The 18,873-nt window shown below is 37.2% G+C and overlaps 1 protein-coding gene across 4 annotated transcripts in view; it reads left to right on the top strand.

Annotated features, from left to right (window-relative positions):
* LOC131229663 (uncharacterized) overlaps positions 1-18,341 on the top strand; it is a 57,176-nt gene extending 38,835 nt beyond the window's left edge. Inside the window, exons 6-15 of one of the 4 annotated variants that reach the window (XM_058225654.1) lie at positions 5,122-5,325; positions 8,040-8,168; positions 8,277-8,969; positions 9,392-9,584; positions 9,716-9,909; positions 12,845-12,949; positions 13,116-13,255; positions 13,740-14,018; positions 16,988-17,324; positions 18,216-18,341. In XM_058225654.1, coding sequence (XP_058081637.1) covers positions 5,122-5,325; positions 8,040-8,168; positions 8,277-8,969; positions 9,392-9,584; positions 9,716-9,909; positions 12,845-12,949; positions 13,116-13,255; positions 13,740-14,018; positions 16,988-17,252 — 2,202 coding nt within the window. In that variant the 3' untranslated portion in view covers positions 17,253-17,324; positions 18,216-18,341. Of the gene's footprint in view, positions 1-5,121; positions 5,326-8,039; positions 8,169-8,276; positions 8,970-9,391; positions 9,585-9,715; positions 9,910-12,844; positions 12,950-13,115; positions 13,256-13,739; positions 14,019-16,987; positions 17,325-17,877 lie in introns of all 4 variants that reach the window. The other 3 variants (XM_058225653.1, XM_058225652.1, XM_058225651.1) reach the window with 3 other exon arrangements.
* Positions 18,342-18,873: the final 532 nt, after the last annotated feature.

Raw genomic sequence — 18,873 nt, 5'->3', positions numbered from 1 at the left:
GGACCCATTTGAGTGTTTTTTTTATTTTAAAATTTAATTTATAGAGACCTTATCTTCTTCCTTTGGAACCTTCCTCTATGGGACCCACCACCACCCTCTAGTGGAGTTCTTTTTTCGGCGAACGGCCACCAACATCACGTTTTTTAGCATATAGCCTTCATGTTCACTTCGGCTTGGAAAAACGACTGTTTTGTACACTTAGACGACCAAGACCTTAACACATGACAATCAAAACCCTTACTACATGAGGGTCAAGGTTGTCATCTATTAAGGGTGGGGTGTCATTATGGGCACTTAATGATTGCCACTTGTTAAGGGTCAAGGTCGCAGTTATCATGTGTTAAGGGGAGGAATGTGCACCCAATTCCCTGCCGATGGGGAGGAATGTGCACCCAGCCTGATTCCCATAATAGAGAATGGAGCATAGGAGAATAGTCCGACGGAGAGTAGTGTGTAGGAGCGTTTGTCGAGGAAGCTTTGAAGAAGAAGAGTTTTGGGGTAAATAACGCCGAAGAAAATAATACTAGAGCCTGGAGTGGGTTGGAGAGTGGTAGTGGGTCCCATGAAGGAAGCTTTAAAGGAGGCAACTTTCTAAAAAAATTGCAAAATTTAGAAAGGGAGTTTTTCAATGTATTTGGCCTTACTGTATAGTCCTCAGACACCGTCTTTGGGGCCCATTATGTGGTATGTGTTAAATCCATTTCGTCCATTGGAGTTGGAATTTCTTAAAAGGCCATAGGCTAAAGAAATGAGGCACATCTCAGCACATAAGGTGGACCACACTACAAGAAAATAGTTGGGAGTGAACGACTACCATTATCGCTTGTTGTGGGCCACAGAGAGCTTGTATCAGGCTAAAATTAGTGTCTTACCACTGACATGGTGGGCTACAAAGATAATAAATAGATTGGATTTACCTTCAAGTGGGTCCAATACCATGTGATGGCTATTTTATGTATCAATATTGGGGCTTCGAAGCTTCTCTTGCAAGCAAAAGCAAGTATGGGCACAACTCCAAAGGCAGGGGGCATTTTGGTCCCTGTAAAAAATGAAAGAGCTTTCAGCAGGGCAAAAAAGAAAAGAAATGAAAAGAAAGGCTATTCTCTTGCAATGGCCATACCTTGGGGCCATTTTGGTAAAAATCTCAAGGAAAATAAGGGGTCGCCTTGTAAGCTGGAAATGGAAGAGGCTAATGACTGTGGATCGGGATTTCCTTTACTATATGTTTAGCTCATTTGGGGTGTGGTTAGAAATGGAGAAGTTGGATGCATGCTTGTGTCAAGTTAGCTAAGTTTTCGATTTTGGTAAATGGATATCTGAAAGGCTACTTTTTAGCATCCAAGGGTTTGAGACAAAGGGATCCGCTATCAGCATATCTATTCGTAGTGGCGATGGAGGCACCAAGTAGAATGATACATAGAGGAGCGGAAGCAAAGCTTATAGAAGGTTTTAAGGTGGATAAGTCAGGTTTTCAAGTGTCACATTTACAGTATGCAGATGATACAATTTTGTTATGTGATGTGGATGCAAAAAAAGGTTGATAACTTAAGGAAGATTGTCACATGTTTCGAGGCAGTGTTTGGTCTGTGGGTAAATATAAGTAAATGTGAATTGTTGGGTTTTCATTTATCTCAGGGAGAGGTGTGGGAATATGTAAAAATCATTGGATGTCGGTGGAGCTCATTTGCTTCAAACCTATTTAGGCCTTCCACTATGTATAGGGTAACCGAGTAAACACTCATGGGATAAGGTGGTGGAAAGGTTTGAAAGGAAACTATCGACTTAGAAAAGAAATCATTCGTCCTTAGGGGGAAGGTTGACGTTGATATAGGTGGCTATGTCTAATCGATTGGTTTACTTGGTCTTTATTTAGATGTCCAAAGTCGGTTTTAGAACGGTTGAATAAAATTAGGGGAGATTTTCTATGCAAGGAGCTAAAGAGAAGCATAAATTTCATTTAATGAAATGGGAATCTGCAAGCTAATAGAAGAGGGGGGAGCCGGTATAAGGAGACTAGAGTCAATGAAGTCCGCACTTTTGGGGAAATAGCTTTGGCGGTTTGGTGTGGAGGGTAATATATGGAAATAGATCATATAAAGTATGGTTTAGAGGAAGGGGAAGATGGATATGAGCGTTTTCTTTATATGAAGCTTCAGTGATTTGGAAAGCAATGGTGGAATTGGGAGGGAAATTTAATGAGGGGGTAGGTTTTTCCTTTGGGGATGGAGGGAGTATTCGTTTTTGGGAAGATATTTGAATAGGAGATACACCACTACAGGATTTTTTTTTAGGTTGGTTAGAATATCGATGGTTCTGAATATCATTGTTGCCTGTTGTTACTCCTTGGTAGGGAATGAGATGCTTTGGACGCCATTATGCAGAAGTAATTTATTGGAATTGCTTCAAAAGATAATACCATCAACTGGAGAGCGGGATTCTTTGATGTGGTTTAGAGAAAAATCTGGTAAATTCTTGGTTAAATCATTTTATAACTTCATCTCTTGGTCTTCATGGGCAAGGAAAATTAGCCATACAACCTTTGTGTGGCATTATGGGGCTCCGCTCAAAGTGGCAGCCTTGGCATGGATTATATGAAGAAATAAGGTGCTCAAGGTTGATAATCTTTGCAAGAGAAAGATGGTGATTCCAAACGTATGTTTGATATGCATGCAAAATGAGGAGATAGTTGATCATGTTTTTCTTCATTGCCCGTTTGCTCAAGAAGTATGGGATAGGTTGTTTGAATTATTCGGAATAGTATGGGTCATGTCAAGAACCATTGAAAGTTTTTTCTGGGGCATGGGATGGGGGAGGTATTGGGAAGGTAGGGAATGCAACATGGAAAATATCATTGTTGGCTGGAATATGGAAACTCTGGGAGGGGAGAAACAATTGGTGTTTTTAGAATCAAAATAGTTGGGTAGTGGATGTATTCGGTAGGGCTAAATTGAATGTAATGGGATGGACTAATGCTTTTAAAGTTGTAGGATAGACTGTATCCTCATCTTCTTCTTTTTTCTTTTTTTCTTTTTTTTTTTTAAAAAAAAAATGTATTATATATATATTTTTAAGGCTTTGGCCTCAAATCTAATAGAATTGTCACCTTTAAAAAAAAAAAAAGTGGGAAAATGCCTTAGTGGTGGAGGTAGGAGAATAAATATATTCATTTTCTAACAACAAAAGTGGGTATTGTGTTTCCCACAAATTCTCAGAAAAAGGCTTCACAAACAGCATAAAGTTAGTTTCATGGGAAATGGTGTTTCCTCTCCTTTACTTTCCATGAATCCAAACATGCCTAAAGCGCCTTTGATGGATTTTTAAGCACCCAGGTTCTCCTTTGTCATTCAGCAAGTTACAAATCCATCTATAATTGTGCATTTGTTTGTCAATGGAGGAACTTTTTGATATACAGTCTGGGAATTTTTGTGGCAACATAGAAAAATATTGAGTGCTTTGCCAAATCCTTGTATGATTTTTTTTTTGTTTCTTTCTTTGCAGTTTCCATGGCATTATTTTCTCAAAAAATAAGCTTCATAAAAAATGGTGATAGATGATGTTACTTGAGAGCATTGAAAATGATGCAAATGATGAGATGGTGCTTTAGTGGATTCATTGTTTGAAGTATCTACGATATTATCGAAATATCCTAGATATTATCTGTATCTCTAGCTCGGCGATACCAATAACACTGGTAGTATTAGAAATTCCAAGTATCAACGATGTGTCACTAAGTATCGCCAATGTATCAATATCGTCAATGCATCACTAATATTTCAACTGCATAAATTCCAAGTGTCGCTTGTATTGCCAATGTATCGCCAATATTTTCAACATTGTAAATTCTATGAGTCGCTTGTATCGCCAATGTATTGGCGATATTTCGATAATATCGCCAATATATCGATATTGCCAAAATTTTGTTTATTAAAAAGATTCCCATTTTATATTTTTTATGGGCACATTGTTGCATGCAGTGCTCAATTTGTCGATGATAATATTGCAATATTATCGTTATCGCAACATGGACGATATTGAGACCACAATCTTTCGTTTCCTTTCCAGTATCAACGATTTATTGGGAAATATCGTGTGTTGCCTATATTCCGATGTATCGATGGATGTTTGGATGGAAGGTTGTAGGTTAGATGGGATGGTTGGACTAATTTCCTACGACAACACATGCTTTTAGGCGTCCATTAAATGCAAACCTATCATGTATGCATGTTTTCACTTTTTTTTAAAAAAAAAATTTTAATTCCTAAATATGCAAATATGTGTATTTTAGCATCTCTTAAAGATTCACCGAAAAATTCCACCATTTCCCCCACGTTTCCCTGCATTTTCAGTGATCAGCGATATTGATATTGTTTTTGTATCCTCGGCTGGTGAAACTTGTAGTGATACTGACATTTCGAACACTGAGTGCATTACGACTGATGCAGAGGAAGGTGGTGGTGGGAATGATAATTCTGGTGATGATTTGATGCTCATAATGCTTGAGGATGGCACATCAACATGTTTCATCATTTATAAAACTTTTTTTTTTTTTTTTTTTTTTTTTTAAAGTATGGCTAAATTTTCAAGGATCGATCACTAATTAATGTTAATGTTCAGTTGCTGCTATTTAAATGATGGACATATATGTGAAAAGAGATATCTATTCATGTTTAATTTATTTATTTATTTATAAATTTCCATAATTTGTTGTATATATTCTGACTTAATCTAAAATTTACAATTTACAATCCAGTTTTTATTTAGTTCGATTCAACCCCTACTATGACTTACCATTGAATTTTGATTTCAGACTTGTGGTCCTTTCCTTTCACTTAGAAATTATAATAGAGTTATCAATGGATTTGCATGCAAGCATGCCTTTGTATACCTTTGCATTGTGTTCTTTGTAGATGTTTCTGTGTGCATTGTACATATATTTCACCACAAATGTCTTGACAAACATATATGCGCTCGTGCTTATTGCTCTGTTGTATGAAAGGAAGCATTTATCAAAGGAGGAGATGAGATTTAAACTCTTAGTATGGGCTCTACATTATAATTGGACATCTTTGGTTCTAATGCACCTATTCTTCTGGTTGTTGTTTTTTTTTTTTTTTTTCTCAGGCCCAAAAGGCAAAGGACAAGGAAGAGGATGAGCATTTGATGGAACAGTTAGATAATGAATTCACATCCTTGGCACAATCTGAGGCATTGTTATCTTTGACTCAACCAAGCAAGATTAATGCTTTGAAGGCCCTTTTGAACAAAAGCAGCACGAAAGAATCAAAGGAGGGCTGTTCTCCTGCAAACAAAGAATCATTGAAGCAGGTATTACATTACGTGCATTATAGGTTTTGCTTAGCTCTCTTCATTTCTAAAATCAAATCTAATAGGTTCCTGCAAAATGTGGTTATTAGTTTTCATTGGTAAGTGCTCATTCGTTAGTGTATAAATTTATTGCGAATTATGTGTTATATTATATATGGTGGGAATCATTGATATGTGATCTACGAATTGCTCCAATTAATTACTCCACGCTTCTTTACCTTTTCCCACCTCTTTTCGTTTCCCTTTAGTCATTCATTATAACTATTTCTACATGTACATATTAATTAAAGCATAATTCGGAGTTGTGTTCTGCGATATTCTGCACGTGGAAAAACTTCAGTGAACCCTGACAACAAAGTAACAGGGAAAGCCAGCTTTGGACGATTGCTGTAGTTGATTTTAGGCAAATCTATTCTTTCTATGCCTGGATTTCCAATTAATTATAAAAATTTAATGGATTCTTTTCCTCCTTTGGCCCAGCTCATAGAATAGAAACTGTTTGTTGCAAATGACATTGTTTATGTTATCAATGAAAATTTAATGCAGGCTAATGTACCTGCATCTGTCCTGCCTGAATCGACTATGTAACCCACAGGGAAAAAAAGCACCGAAGAAATTCAATGCTCTAAAAATCGTTATCATATCACAAGTTGTAAAAGGGGATAAATTGTATTGGATCACAAATAGTATTGTAAATCATAAGATTTTTTATGATTTTCTTAAAATTTTTAAGAAATCAGAAAAATTAAAACTCATCAATTATCCACTTTCCATAAATGTGTAAAAAGTAAAACATGTTATGATATTCGCAATTGAGAACTCGTAGATAAATTCAGTGTCATCAAAGTCCTATAATTTATGATATTCGATTGAGTTAAATCTTAAGCAAACTGATTTGAATCCCAACTTGAATCCTTTTTGTATGAATCCTACGATTCTATGATTTGAATTCTACCATTTATGATTCAAATTATAGTTGTTCTCTTCTATTTTAAGCTTCAGTTGGCTTTCATTTTATATTTTAAATTGGTGGGGGCTTTAAGAATCCTTTAGAAAAGGTAAATTATTTTATTTTGTTCTTTATCAAAGATTAGTGTTATATGGTTTTTTTTTTTTTTTTTTAAAAAAAAGGTAATTACCAGGTATTGAACCCTGGATCACTCACACACACCACACGTCTCTACCTACTCATCTAACTCTTCAATGTTCAATCATGGAGCTTTTTTTTATATTTTATTTTAATCATTTCTTACTTCTTAACTGGTCCAAACACCAAATCAATGTATGACTTATCTGGAATTTTTTATGGATAGTTACAATCATCTAGACTTATATGACTTGTGGAATGATGGTTAGAAATCAAAATATATTTTTTGTCAATCTACAAAATCAAATGCCGCTTTCCCAATGTGATTCTACATTCAAGAAAGGTAATATATATCTATATATATATCCTTTAAAAATGTAAATTATTAAAGGATCCTCGTATGGCTTTTAAGGGAAATTTCTTGAAAGACAAAAATAAACAAGTAAATAAATGAATGAATGAATAAAGGACAGATAAGAATCCCTTAACGCTACCATGACATGGTTTTACTTGGTGCATATTGATGGCAAAAGGATGGTTGATGAGCTTTTATTTTTTATTTTTCCCTGATTTATATTTTTTCAATTTGTAAAGAAAATCATAAAAAATCTTATGATTTACGTGACAATTTGCAATTTGATATGATTAACCCCCATTACAATTTGCGATGCAACGGCGATTTTGACAGCATTGCCTCGCCTCAAAAGGAGGCGGGGACACCCTGTCGTCATAAAAAAACAAAAAAAAAAAAAAAAACAAAAAAAGGATTTTTACAACATTATATACGATAGACATATCGTGATCATAGTTATCAAAATCCTACAATTAACCATTTAAGTTGAATCTTAGGCAAAGCAATTTGTAGATACATGTCTTGTCAAATGCTAAGCCAAATGGATGACATGTCAAATCCTAATGATCATTATCATTACCATAGTACCTATAGGTCAACATGATCACAGCCATCTACAAAAAGACAATCGAGATAAGTCATAAATCAATTTAGTGTCTCGATCAAGTAAAATATCAGAAGGAAATGCTCCACAATTTAAGGTGGAAGAAAGGATCCAAATTTTGATATCTCGAAAATAATAAAAGAAATAATTAACCTGTTTTAAAACATTCTTGAAGCCTCCATTTTAAAAACACAAAATGAAGAGCTAAATAAAATTAAAAAGAGAACAAGTAAAATTTGAATTGTAAATAAGTATTTGAATCGTAACTTGTAGGATTCATCTAAAAGGGAATTCAAAGTGGGATTCAAATCATTTTGCCTGGGATTCGGCTTAAATTGCAAATCATAGGATTTTGATAACTATGAGAAGAATTATTTATTTAATCATCTATGAACTACCATCAATTGAAGACAATTTATTAGTCAAATCGCTCTTGGTTTTTATTTTCTTTCTTTTTAAACCACAGAATTGTCAAGAAAGCCCAAGAATGGAATTCTCCGCTTGTTTATTTCTATCAGCATAGTTTCTCTAGCTTAACATATATTTTAAACATGGTTTCTGGTACTTATACTCTGACTGTCCAGTCTTGATAAGAAGATCATAGTTTTTTTTCCCCCAATAATGCATAGCACGTAGGTTGGGGCATTTATTTATTTATTTATTTTGTGCAGGAAAAACCTGATGCTTATGACCGGCTTGTTAAAGAGATGGTTCTTGATATTCGGGCTCGTCCATCGGACAGGACAAAGACTCCTGAAGAGATAGCCCAAGAAGAGAGAGAACGGCTTGAACAGTTGGAGGTATTGTTAAATGTCCATGCCTTATTGCTTTTGCAAGACCAGAATATTGTGGATGAACCTTAAATGTATCTCTGACTTTCTGCTTTCTTAATTGTTCATGTTTTCTAGGAGGAACGTCAGAAAAGGATGCTCGGGGCTGATGACTCCAGTGATGAAGGCAGTGATGGTCAGGAAGATTTTAATAAATCATCACCAAAGAAGTTAAGAGCTATTTCTGGGGATGATCTTGGAGATTCCTTTTCTCTTGATGAAGAACAACCAAAGAGAACCGGATGGGTTGATGAAGTTCTTGGAAGAAAGAATACGGACGATCTTGATAATGAAGACGGCTCAGCTTCTGAGGATTCAGAAAGTGGCGAAGATGATAATGATGATGGGGAAGGAAGTGATGATGATGAAAATGATCTAGAAGGAAGCGATGAAGAAGATGGTAAATCTTTGAACATACTTTCTTTGAAGGACTGGGAGCAAAGTGATGACGATGATATCGGCACAGATCTGGAAGATGAAGCAGCAGCAGATGAGGAAAATGGACAGCAGAAGGCGAAGGATAATAGTGCAGCAGCAGGCATGAAAAGTCAAAAAATAGATTCCCCAAATGCTCAGAAGATGCATGCTTCTGGAAAACCAAATTCGATACTACAGGACTCACTCCCTTTTGTAATTGAAGCTCCCAAAAGCCTGGGGGAATTACAGTCATTGATAGGCAATCGGTCTGATAATGAAGTACTCGAGGCAATTAATCGAATTCGTGCATGCAACACAGTCAGGCTCGCAGTAGAAAACCGGAAGAAAATGCAAGTATGATTCTCAAAGTAACTGGGCCATTACTTTTGTGGAATGCTCCTTTAATAGGGGTGTCAATGAGCTGGGTGTGAGTCGGGTTGCCTGCATGATTTATGGGCCATTTATTGTTTTGTTTATTAATCTGGCCCTGGCCTGATGCTTAAGAGTCACCAACCTGCCTGGGCCAGGCCTCAACTGACAAAGCTGTTCAAACCTGAGCTGCAGTACCTTGGGACTAAAATCCAGCCTTAGGGCCTGGAAATACAATGCGCCAGCTTTTTCATATTGCCAGCCCTATCCTTTAACATACATTTGAAAGTTCTAAATTGCTTTCTGATGTTCTATGGGAAATTGATTTGAGCATCATGAGGTGGAGTGTAACCATTATTGAAAGGTCTATTTGTTTTTTGTGGTGTTTAATGTTATTTCATTTGCAGGTCTTTTATGGTGTCCTGTTGCAATATTTTGCTGTCTTAGCAAATCAGAAGCCATTGAACTTCAAGTTATTGAATTTACTGGTCAAACCATTGATGGAAATGAGTGCAGAAACTCCATACTTTGCAGCCATTTGTGCCCGGCAACGGATACTGCGAATTCGGACTCAATTCTGTGAGGACGTTAAGAACCCAGGTCTTGGAGCAATTTTTTTGAATTTGTTCTTCCAACTTATATTTTAGCAATGCATATTAATTGCTATTTCTCAAGCTTTCAAGAGAATGACACTTCATTTAATGGATGAATCTCCTTTTTAATCTCTGCAGAGAAAAGCATCTGGCCATCATTGAAGACACTGTTTCTGTTGAGGCTGTGGTCCATGATATTTCCGTGCTCAGACTTCCGTCATGTTGTCATGACACCTGCAATCCTGTTGATGTGCGAATATCTGATGCGCTGTCCCATTATTTCAGATCGAGATATTGCTACTGGTTCTTTCTTATGCTCCATGGTACTCTCTGTAAGTGTCCGACTCATCAGGCATTCTACCATTTGCTCTCTAATGAGTATACTAGTATAGTCAGAATGAGATACATAGCTTTGAACAATCCGAGGCTTTTGTTTTTTGCACTGCTCATTTTCAAATATTCTTGGTTCCAAATGTGGGAAACATGTTGGATCTGCACAGCCTCTACACTGTAAATCATGTTCTACACTTTAGGACATAAACCTTGCTATTTTTAGTGCTTCAATTTACATGTTAATAGTTTAGTGACATACACTTATCACGTCTCTTTTCTTTTTCCTTTTAAATTCTAAACAAATATGCATATCAGTATGTAGAAATTATTATTATTATTATTATTATTTTACTTATTATTATTATTATTATTATTATTATTATTATTAACAAACGAATAGTCATTTATTCATGAGGCAATGAAAGTGGGTAGTTGCACTATTTTATTTTGGCCATAGAAGCTTGGAGCTGGAATGGAATGGCACTTTCTGGTAGAGGGAGTGGTATTGCCATACTTGCACATCCATTCTTATATTCATACTTCTAAAAAGGCTACCTGCATTGAGGCTAAAGGCTTACACCTTATCTCAATGTGTAAGAAAAAGTCCTGATGTGTTTCAAAAGAAAGATTTATGCCTGGGGCTTCCAAGCCCATTTATTCTTTTGGGAGCAAACCCACGGTGTTAGCCGCTCGCCCAAACCCCATCGGGTGGCTAGCCCATTTATTTGTTCAACCTGAAATTCAGACATGAGCACAAACCCATACCTAAAATTAGACCCAGGCCTTGCCACTGAAGCTAGATTGGAATGCCAGCCGATGGACAGTATAATGTATGCCTTATCATATCAAGTCTTACGCCTGAAGGAGGGGCTCAAACCATTGAGGATTAAATTAGTTGTAGATCACCCCTTTACCTAAAGGGCCTGCAGTGATGCATTCAGTTCTTAGTTCTTACTTCTTGGAACTTCAATTATCTTCATCAATTACATCCATGATGGGTTATCATGTGGTTTCACGCCAACCCGAAATAATTATTCATCATCTGACTTGATGCTGTAAGCAAATGTCCATATAGGCCTTCACTATGTTATCAGTTTTATGCTTTACATTGTAATTCAATGAGCTTGCTATAAAATACATTGTCCAATTGCCCATGTGGATGCCGAAACATACTTATGTGGCTATGTATTGGTTTTGCATATTTTAGGAGTTGTATAATTTGAACTAGCTGATACTGATGTAATGTCTTTCTATATAAAAGATTTCTATTGAGAAGGTTAAGTTCGCAAGTTACAGTAAATTTAGGTTTAGATTTTCTGCAGATCTGAGAACTGGCAAAAAAAAAAAAGGAACTATTTTATTGTATCTGGGTGCTTGCTGATCCGATTCCTTTTTGTGCTGTTTAATCGTTTCTAGTCATTTTTCCGTAATGCAGTGTTAGTTGGATTATTAACTGACACATTTAAACAGCGGGATGGAATTGCTACTGTGATGAGGGTGGGGCTTTAGTTACTTGTATATTCTATTATCAATTATTAACTTCTGGTGTATGCAGAGCTTCACTAAGCCCATACGTGTGGACAAGGCTGACTGTTTGCATCCCACAAATCCAAGCTGTCCATCAGGTGGGTGTCAAGTAGATGCATTCACCCAAAAGTCAGGCTGTCCACTTGTAGGATTGGCTGCAGTTTATGAACAAATGGATGGCCAAAAAACTTGGCGAAAATTTTCTAGATTGTCTGCCTCTTTCTTAAGCTTTGGTCCACATGAAGAGTTCACCCTCCTGATTTCTGGGCCAGATCCTCTACATGGTCCAATCGATCTTATGAATGGCTTGGACGTTGCTCCCATATACCACATTGGCACATGTAGTGGGGTGTAGATGGGATACCTCATGCATGAGTGTGGGCTTACAAAATCTCATCATATGCTATGTAGTCCTGTACTTCAAGTATTTCAATATTCAGGGAGAGCCTAAGTTTAATAATTTACGAGGTTATAGTAGGGAAGGCCACACATGTCCCACCCTAGACTGATTGCAGAATTAAAATTGGCCAAACACTACTCTCTTTATATATAGTATAGATGATGCCAATATATGGATTCCAGTGCCTGGGTCTGTAATACAACGTGGCATTTCCAGAAGTGCAAAATATGGATACTAATATCACATCTGTAACTTGTCATTCATATTTGCATTGTGATTTTTATTGGAAGCATTTTGCCGTGATGCTAAATGTTACTTTTCCTAACCAATTATTATTTTTAATTCTTTTTGGGTTCTACATTTAACATACACAATTAATATTTTTAGTCTTTTTGCTGTGGATTTTATATTAAAATCCCTATGTACTTTTCCAATGGCTGAAAAAGATTTAGAATTATTAAAATGTAGAGAATAACGAAGTGTCAAGCTATGTTCTGTACTAGCGTCATTATCATATCATATCAAAACTAAGCATATGGGATTGAAGTTCTTCGGAGGTTGATAAACCTCTATTCCTCAGCAATGTGAAACGCCCCTTTTCCCTTAAGAGGGACAGTATATACAGAGGCGACCACTGAACAATAGGATGCCTAGAACTCAGACCCCTCGTGGGCTCGGGCTAGGGCTAGGGCTGTCAATGGGCTGGACCTGGGGCTGGCTTTGACCCAGATTTTGAACTGTTTGGACTGTGCCTAACTGCCTATTCAAAAATTTGATTTTGATAGGCCCGAGCCTGGTCCATTGACATCCCTACCTAGGGGGGATGACTGAGAAACTAAAGCAATCACCTTAGTCTAGGATGCCCAGACATCAGGCTCCTGTTGGGGTCCCTAAGGCCCATTGCATTTTGTTTATGTTATTATTGATATTGGTAGCCTATTGGCCTTACACTCTGTAGGTTGTACGTTCAGTTTGATGCCGGTTCTTGATCTCATTTATTTGCATAGGTTGCTAAACAATCTCAGAAGTTTTGCCCTGAGGCTCTAATATTTCTGCAAACTCTGCTGATGTCTGCTTCAGAGTCAGAGTTCGAATTGCATCAACATTCCCAGGTACATTTACAATATTTTACTGGTTGCACCATAATTTTGGAATATGAAGCTATGAACTGACAATATCATGGCTTTCTGACCAGTTTTGCTGGATTAAAGGTGTTGTTCCTTTTAATCATGTGCAGAAATGATGCATTTATTATCTTTCTTTTGTTTGGTATGGCAGTGGTATTACTTCAAGGAGCTGAAAGCACCAAAACCCTGGCTGCGTATATGCAGTCATATGCACGATATTGATCCTCTAGATTTCCTCACGGTTATGAACATGCCAGAAGATTCGTCTTTCTTCAGTTCTGATAATTTCAGGTCATCTTTCTCTTTCATAGCAGCTGCTAATGATAGGTTGTCTCTTTGGAGGCTTGCTAATTCTTCTAGTGTGCAGATCACAGTGTATTTATGCACTGTGGCATGTACCATTGTGGCACATGTGTGCAAGATCCGGGATTCCCATCAGGTCGCTCTATCGCATTTGTGCCCTGGCCAACAATGACTGGTTGGCTTGTGAGGCAGGTGGCACATACTTTGAAACCATCCTTTTTTATTACACTGGCCTTCCTTATTTCATCTTGCCCGATTCTTGGATCAGGGCACAACAAACACGATGGGGATCAGTGGCCAGACGTCTCGGATCTTGGACATGTGTGCCATATTTGCACATGTGGCAGTGTGTAGATGAGCTTCAATCTGCATGCACATCATATGAGAAAACCTCTTTCGGATGATCTAAATTCCATTCTCTGCTGTTGGATGAAATGAATGATTGCTTCTTTTTTTGGTTATAAAACTTCAGGGCTAGCGTGCTCGTATCTCTGGTCGAAACAGTAAGAGGATTTGTCAACATATATGAAGGATTAAGCTCCTTTCCAGAAATTTTTGTACCATTTTCTGCTTTAATGCATAAGTTGGCAAAACAAGAAAATGTACCGGACTCACTACGAGATAATATGATGGATGTTGCTCAGCTGATAGAGAAGAAAGCTGACGAACATCATATGCTACGGCAACCTCTTCAAATGAGGAAGCAAAAGCCAGTGCCGATCAAGCTATTAAATCCGAAATTTGAGGAGAAGTATTTACTCTTCCTTGAGCTCCTATTCTTTATCATAACGAATATGAATCTTATTAATGCCCTCTTTCTTGTAAAAATAGTTTTCAAATTTGTGTTAGATTTCAACGGTTTGCGGTTCCTGTGATCAGGCATCGTTTTTATTTATTGTTGCCAGTATTAATCCTCCTATTTTTACAGTGAATTATGAAATGAGGCATCGTAGTGGTCTAACTCTTGAGTCTCAGCAAATGTATTGTGTGACAAGGCTTGTAATTTGATACATGCGGGGCTATTGTTTGCATCAGTGTCAAAAATCATATGATTAACAATTTAGGACAAATATTTGGCAAAATAATTTGAGTTCCAGTCTGAATCCCTTTTTAAATGTATCCTATAATTCTAGGATTTGAATCCTATGATTTACAATTTAAATCCTGATTCATAATTCAAATTATAGTTGTTCTCTTCTTTTTAAAAGTTAATTTGGTGTCCATTTTATCCTTGTAAATTGGTGGGGGCTTTAAGAATCTTTTAAAACAGGTGAATTGATTTATTTTATTATTTCTAAGAGATTAACTGATGAATCTTCTCTTCAGTAAGTTGTGGACATTTTTTCTTAGGATTTCTTACTTCTTAATGGTTGAGTCTCAGGACACCAAGTTTATGTCTTATCTGGAATGTTTTTATAAACGGGTGTAATCATCTTGATCTATCTGTATTGTATTGTAGTGTTGGTGTTTAGTATTTGATTTCAACTTGACCTATACTGTTTCTTTCGTCACATATCTTGAATTCAATGTTTGTTTTTTATCTGTTATGTGTTTCAAACTTTCAAGGGTAGCGGAGCATAATTACTTGGGATAAGGCCTAGATGATGATGTTTTCTAGGGTCTTGTTATGTGATTTTTAAAGGTTTCTTTGATTCTTCATGTATGAATGATCAACTTCAAAGATTTTTTGAACCTTGTTAGGAATTTGCACTTTATGACTTCTAGACATGACGGTGTTAATGCTGTGGGGAACATTATTTTGAAGTAATTGAGTTGGTGGCAACATTTGCTTTTCAGATTTAAGTTCTTACATTGAATATATAATATATCTATATGCGACATTAAATTGATGATTTGGCACAATTTTGATTTTTTTTTTTTTTTTCGAGTCCTTGAATCTGGAATGTTATGTGATTTTTGAAGGTTTCTTTGATTCTTCATGTATGAATGATCAACTTCAAAGATTTTTTGAACCTTGTTAGGAATTTGCACTTTATGACTTCTAGACATGACGGTGTTAATGCTGTGGGGAACATTATTTTGAAGTAATTGAGTTGGTGGCAACATTTGCTTTTCAGATTTAAGTTCTTACGTTGAATATATAATATATCTATATGCGACATTAAATTGATGATTTGGCACAATTTTGAATTTTTTTTTTTTTTTTCGAGTCCTTGAATCTATACTTTGGAAAATAAATAAAATAAATTCTAATAATTTCATTCTTATGATAATTTTGCTCCTCAATTTACGGTCCCTTTTCAACTTAAAAGTTGAGGCAATGACTTTATCATAACCTTTGAAATAATGAAATGGCAATATTAACTTCTTTTTTTAACCCGATGGGGTCACCGTGGGTTTGCTCCCTATAGGCGTGGGTTCGAATCCCTCCCCTGGCATTACCGGATGCATGTGGTTACGGGTGATTGCGTGCATCTGCAGGGAATAGTCTCACCTCAAAAAGGGGCGGGGACACCCTGTGTTGTAAAAAAAAAAAACTTTCATTTTTATTTTTTTGGAAATAATCTCAAACAATTTGAAGTAACATATATTCCAATTATTTATAAATTTTGATGTGGAATGATAAAATAATGGATATTTATCATATCCGATTTTTCTAGATTTTATTAGTATTTATATTTTCTGTAAAAGATTATAAAGATCTTACGGTTTGCAATTTTCCATTCAATCCTCTTGCAATTTTAAGACCTGATTCTATTTTCAAAATATTGCATGTTTGGTGATCTAGTCCATTGATATGACAAGCCCACCATCATTGTGGATGCCCCTAAACCTCCTATATTGGGATATCCCAACCATTATAATTTTGTCGTTTTTGGCATTGAATGCGGACTGCCACTTTATTCCTCAATGGTCTTCTGGTTGGCCAGCAGTTGAACTTTGAATATGGGATATTTTGGTGATCTCCCATCCATGGTGGCACCTGTTAGATCAATTTTCTGGATTACCAAACCATGGTTCCCAATGTTTAAAAACCCGAAATGGACCCCGACTCAGATCCTTTCTTCATGGATGGTTCACTTCAACCAATCACACCTGTGATGTCAACATTACGTCATAATTGAATAAAACCATTATAAATAGTCTCACGAGTTCCCCTCGACAGTTGGACCTGATGGACTCCCTGACCCCAACAAGTTGGACAGCTTACCCAGGTGGTTCAAATGGTGCTTTTCCAAAACAGGGATCTTGTGACTTGTCCTGTTTTGGCGGCCACCAGGTCTGGTCCAACCATTGGTTATGTCGCATCTGGCTTTTAAAGCTCTGTGCATGATTTTTAGACTTGGTTGGTCTTGAGTTGATTCACGATCCAGTATGGTGAATCAGCCCAAATTGCTTGGGGGTAACTTGGCAGGGCTACTAATGGTATCAAACCGAATCGGGTGGTACCTAGTCCGAATCAACTTAAACAAATCGTATCGGACTCGTACTGGTCTTAATACCATGGCACTAAGTGACCCTCCATGTATGGAATTGAAAGCATTAGTTAGCTGTGTACTTTCTGAGACTCGGGACACTATTATTCCTATAAGATCGTGTTCATTCACACTTGGTTGATTTCCTGCCTTGCTGTGCCAGTCTGCTCCTATAAATCCATTCTTTTCCGTATCTTCCAATTTCATTTTGTATCATTCGATTGTTAATCTTGCATGACCTGTGGTTGCTTCTCAACCTCTAATGGGATTAGTCCTTTCACAGCTTTGTGAAGGGTAGAGACTATGATCCAGACCGTGAGCGTGCCGAGATGAAAAAGATGAAGAGACGTATAAAGAGGGAAGCTAAAGGCGCAGCTCGTGAACTGCGGAAAGATAATTATTTCTTATCCGAGGTGAAGGAGAGGGATAAGAAGTTGCTGGAAGAGGAAAGAACCGAGAAGTATGGAAAGGCGATGGCTTTCCTCCAGGAACAAGAGCATGCCTTCAAATCCGGGCAGTTGGGGAAGGGTAGGAAAAGAAGAAGGTGAGACTCGACTATTACATTTTGCATGGCGTATGCATTAAGACCTTCTTCATCTCAACTTGCTGTCATGATTAAGGTATGCTCGGTATTCACTGGCATTTGCTTTATCATCCTTTGCTTCTTTCTACATTTTACCGTTGTGTTTTTCGGCACTCTGACGGACATGTCATGTACGATTTTCAGTCAAGTCAATTGCTTGGCCAAAAATGCTGAATATGGTGGCCCACATTTTGCTGATCCAAACCATACATATGATGGGCCCCGTGGATTGGAATTACCTTAAAAATCTCCCCCATCTGATGATCATAAGCATCTGAATCATGCCTGGTAAATGTATTCAATGTGATTGTCCATTTGCAAGCCAAAAATGGATCAGCTAGGATTATCTGATGGTAGAGATATCAGAGTGTGTCCATCCTATGATGAGAACCCTGCCAGATGAACGTCTTAAAACTACCGAAAATCGGGTCCCACACATGTCATTCCTGGGTCCAACAAATACTCTTATTTCATTTGATCAGTCACATCATATAAATCCGACCATGTTTTTTAACTTGAAATCTCAGTCTTTTGTATATGATTGCTTTGTAATTCCTTTACTTAAAACTTAGCTAATTCAGTTCTATCAGTTTTTTAGACTGTGTAATGGAAACAACCACTATGTATGAGAAATCAAGATAGCAATTGGGCAGCAGACTAAAAATGACTGCAACCTTTAGGACGAAATGACAGAATTTCATTATGCTGTGGCGTAATTGGAGGCTTGAGGTTGGAGTTGGTTTCAGTTATTGCATCCAGAAGGGGAGGAGGTTTTGGTGGCAGAGACATCTAATGTGCCACAGCGGAAGAGTAGAGCATGGAAGAGAAGCCCAAATTTCAAATTTGTTATGTTAGCTGTATCTGTAATGCTATTTATCTAAAAAGATTTTGATCTTCATCTAATTTTATTGTATTTGATCTTCTTCAGCATAGATGCGACTACTTACCAGCCTGTTTCTTGAGCCAGGGCTTCTACATGTTTAAGGCATACTTTATGGATGGGTTGGATGTTGCACGCGTATCATGCTGATACATCTGCTCGTAGTTGTGTCTTTAGGCCAGGCTTTATGTTCATGGTGGACTAGCAAACCTCATATTATTATTACATTGCCAAAATGCAGTGAAAAGATTGCACGGATTAGTTGTTGCACTGAGTTGCTCAACTAGAAGCTTGTAGTTTGTAGTTTGTACTTGGGTATTTGGTTCTGAAAACTGCAGTCCATGGTTTGATAATCGAGGCCATTCATCTGTTGTCCCAGTGGATGGGCCATGCGTGGAATTCTAACAGATTGGAATATCCTAGCCTTCAATCTTGAAGCTCTATTATGTTGAATGTGGACCATTGTTTTGTTTTCTTAATCATCCATTTCTACACTGCTGCAAATGAAAATGTTAAGATTGACCATCATCAGGTGTGGTCCATCCATAGTGGGATACAAAACACCAATGGTCTGGATTACCAAAGGTTGGCACACACTTGTCAGAAAAGAAAATCAGAGTTTTTCCCATCACCATCCCCCCTTTCACTCTGAAAATCCTGTGTTACAGCCATGCTCTACTGGACTCCGAAGAGGGTGAGCCACAGG

Source organism: Magnolia sinica, chromosome 16 (assembly GCF_029962835.1).
Source record: "Magnolia sinica isolate HGM2019 chromosome 16, MsV1, whole genome shotgun sequence".
In the NCBI taxonomy this organism is placed as follows: Eukaryota; Viridiplantae; Streptophyta; class Magnoliopsida; order Magnoliales; family Magnoliaceae; genus Magnolia; species Magnolia sinica.
Note: the sequence above shows the minus strand (reverse complement) of the source record. Positions and strands in the feature narration are given on the sequence as shown.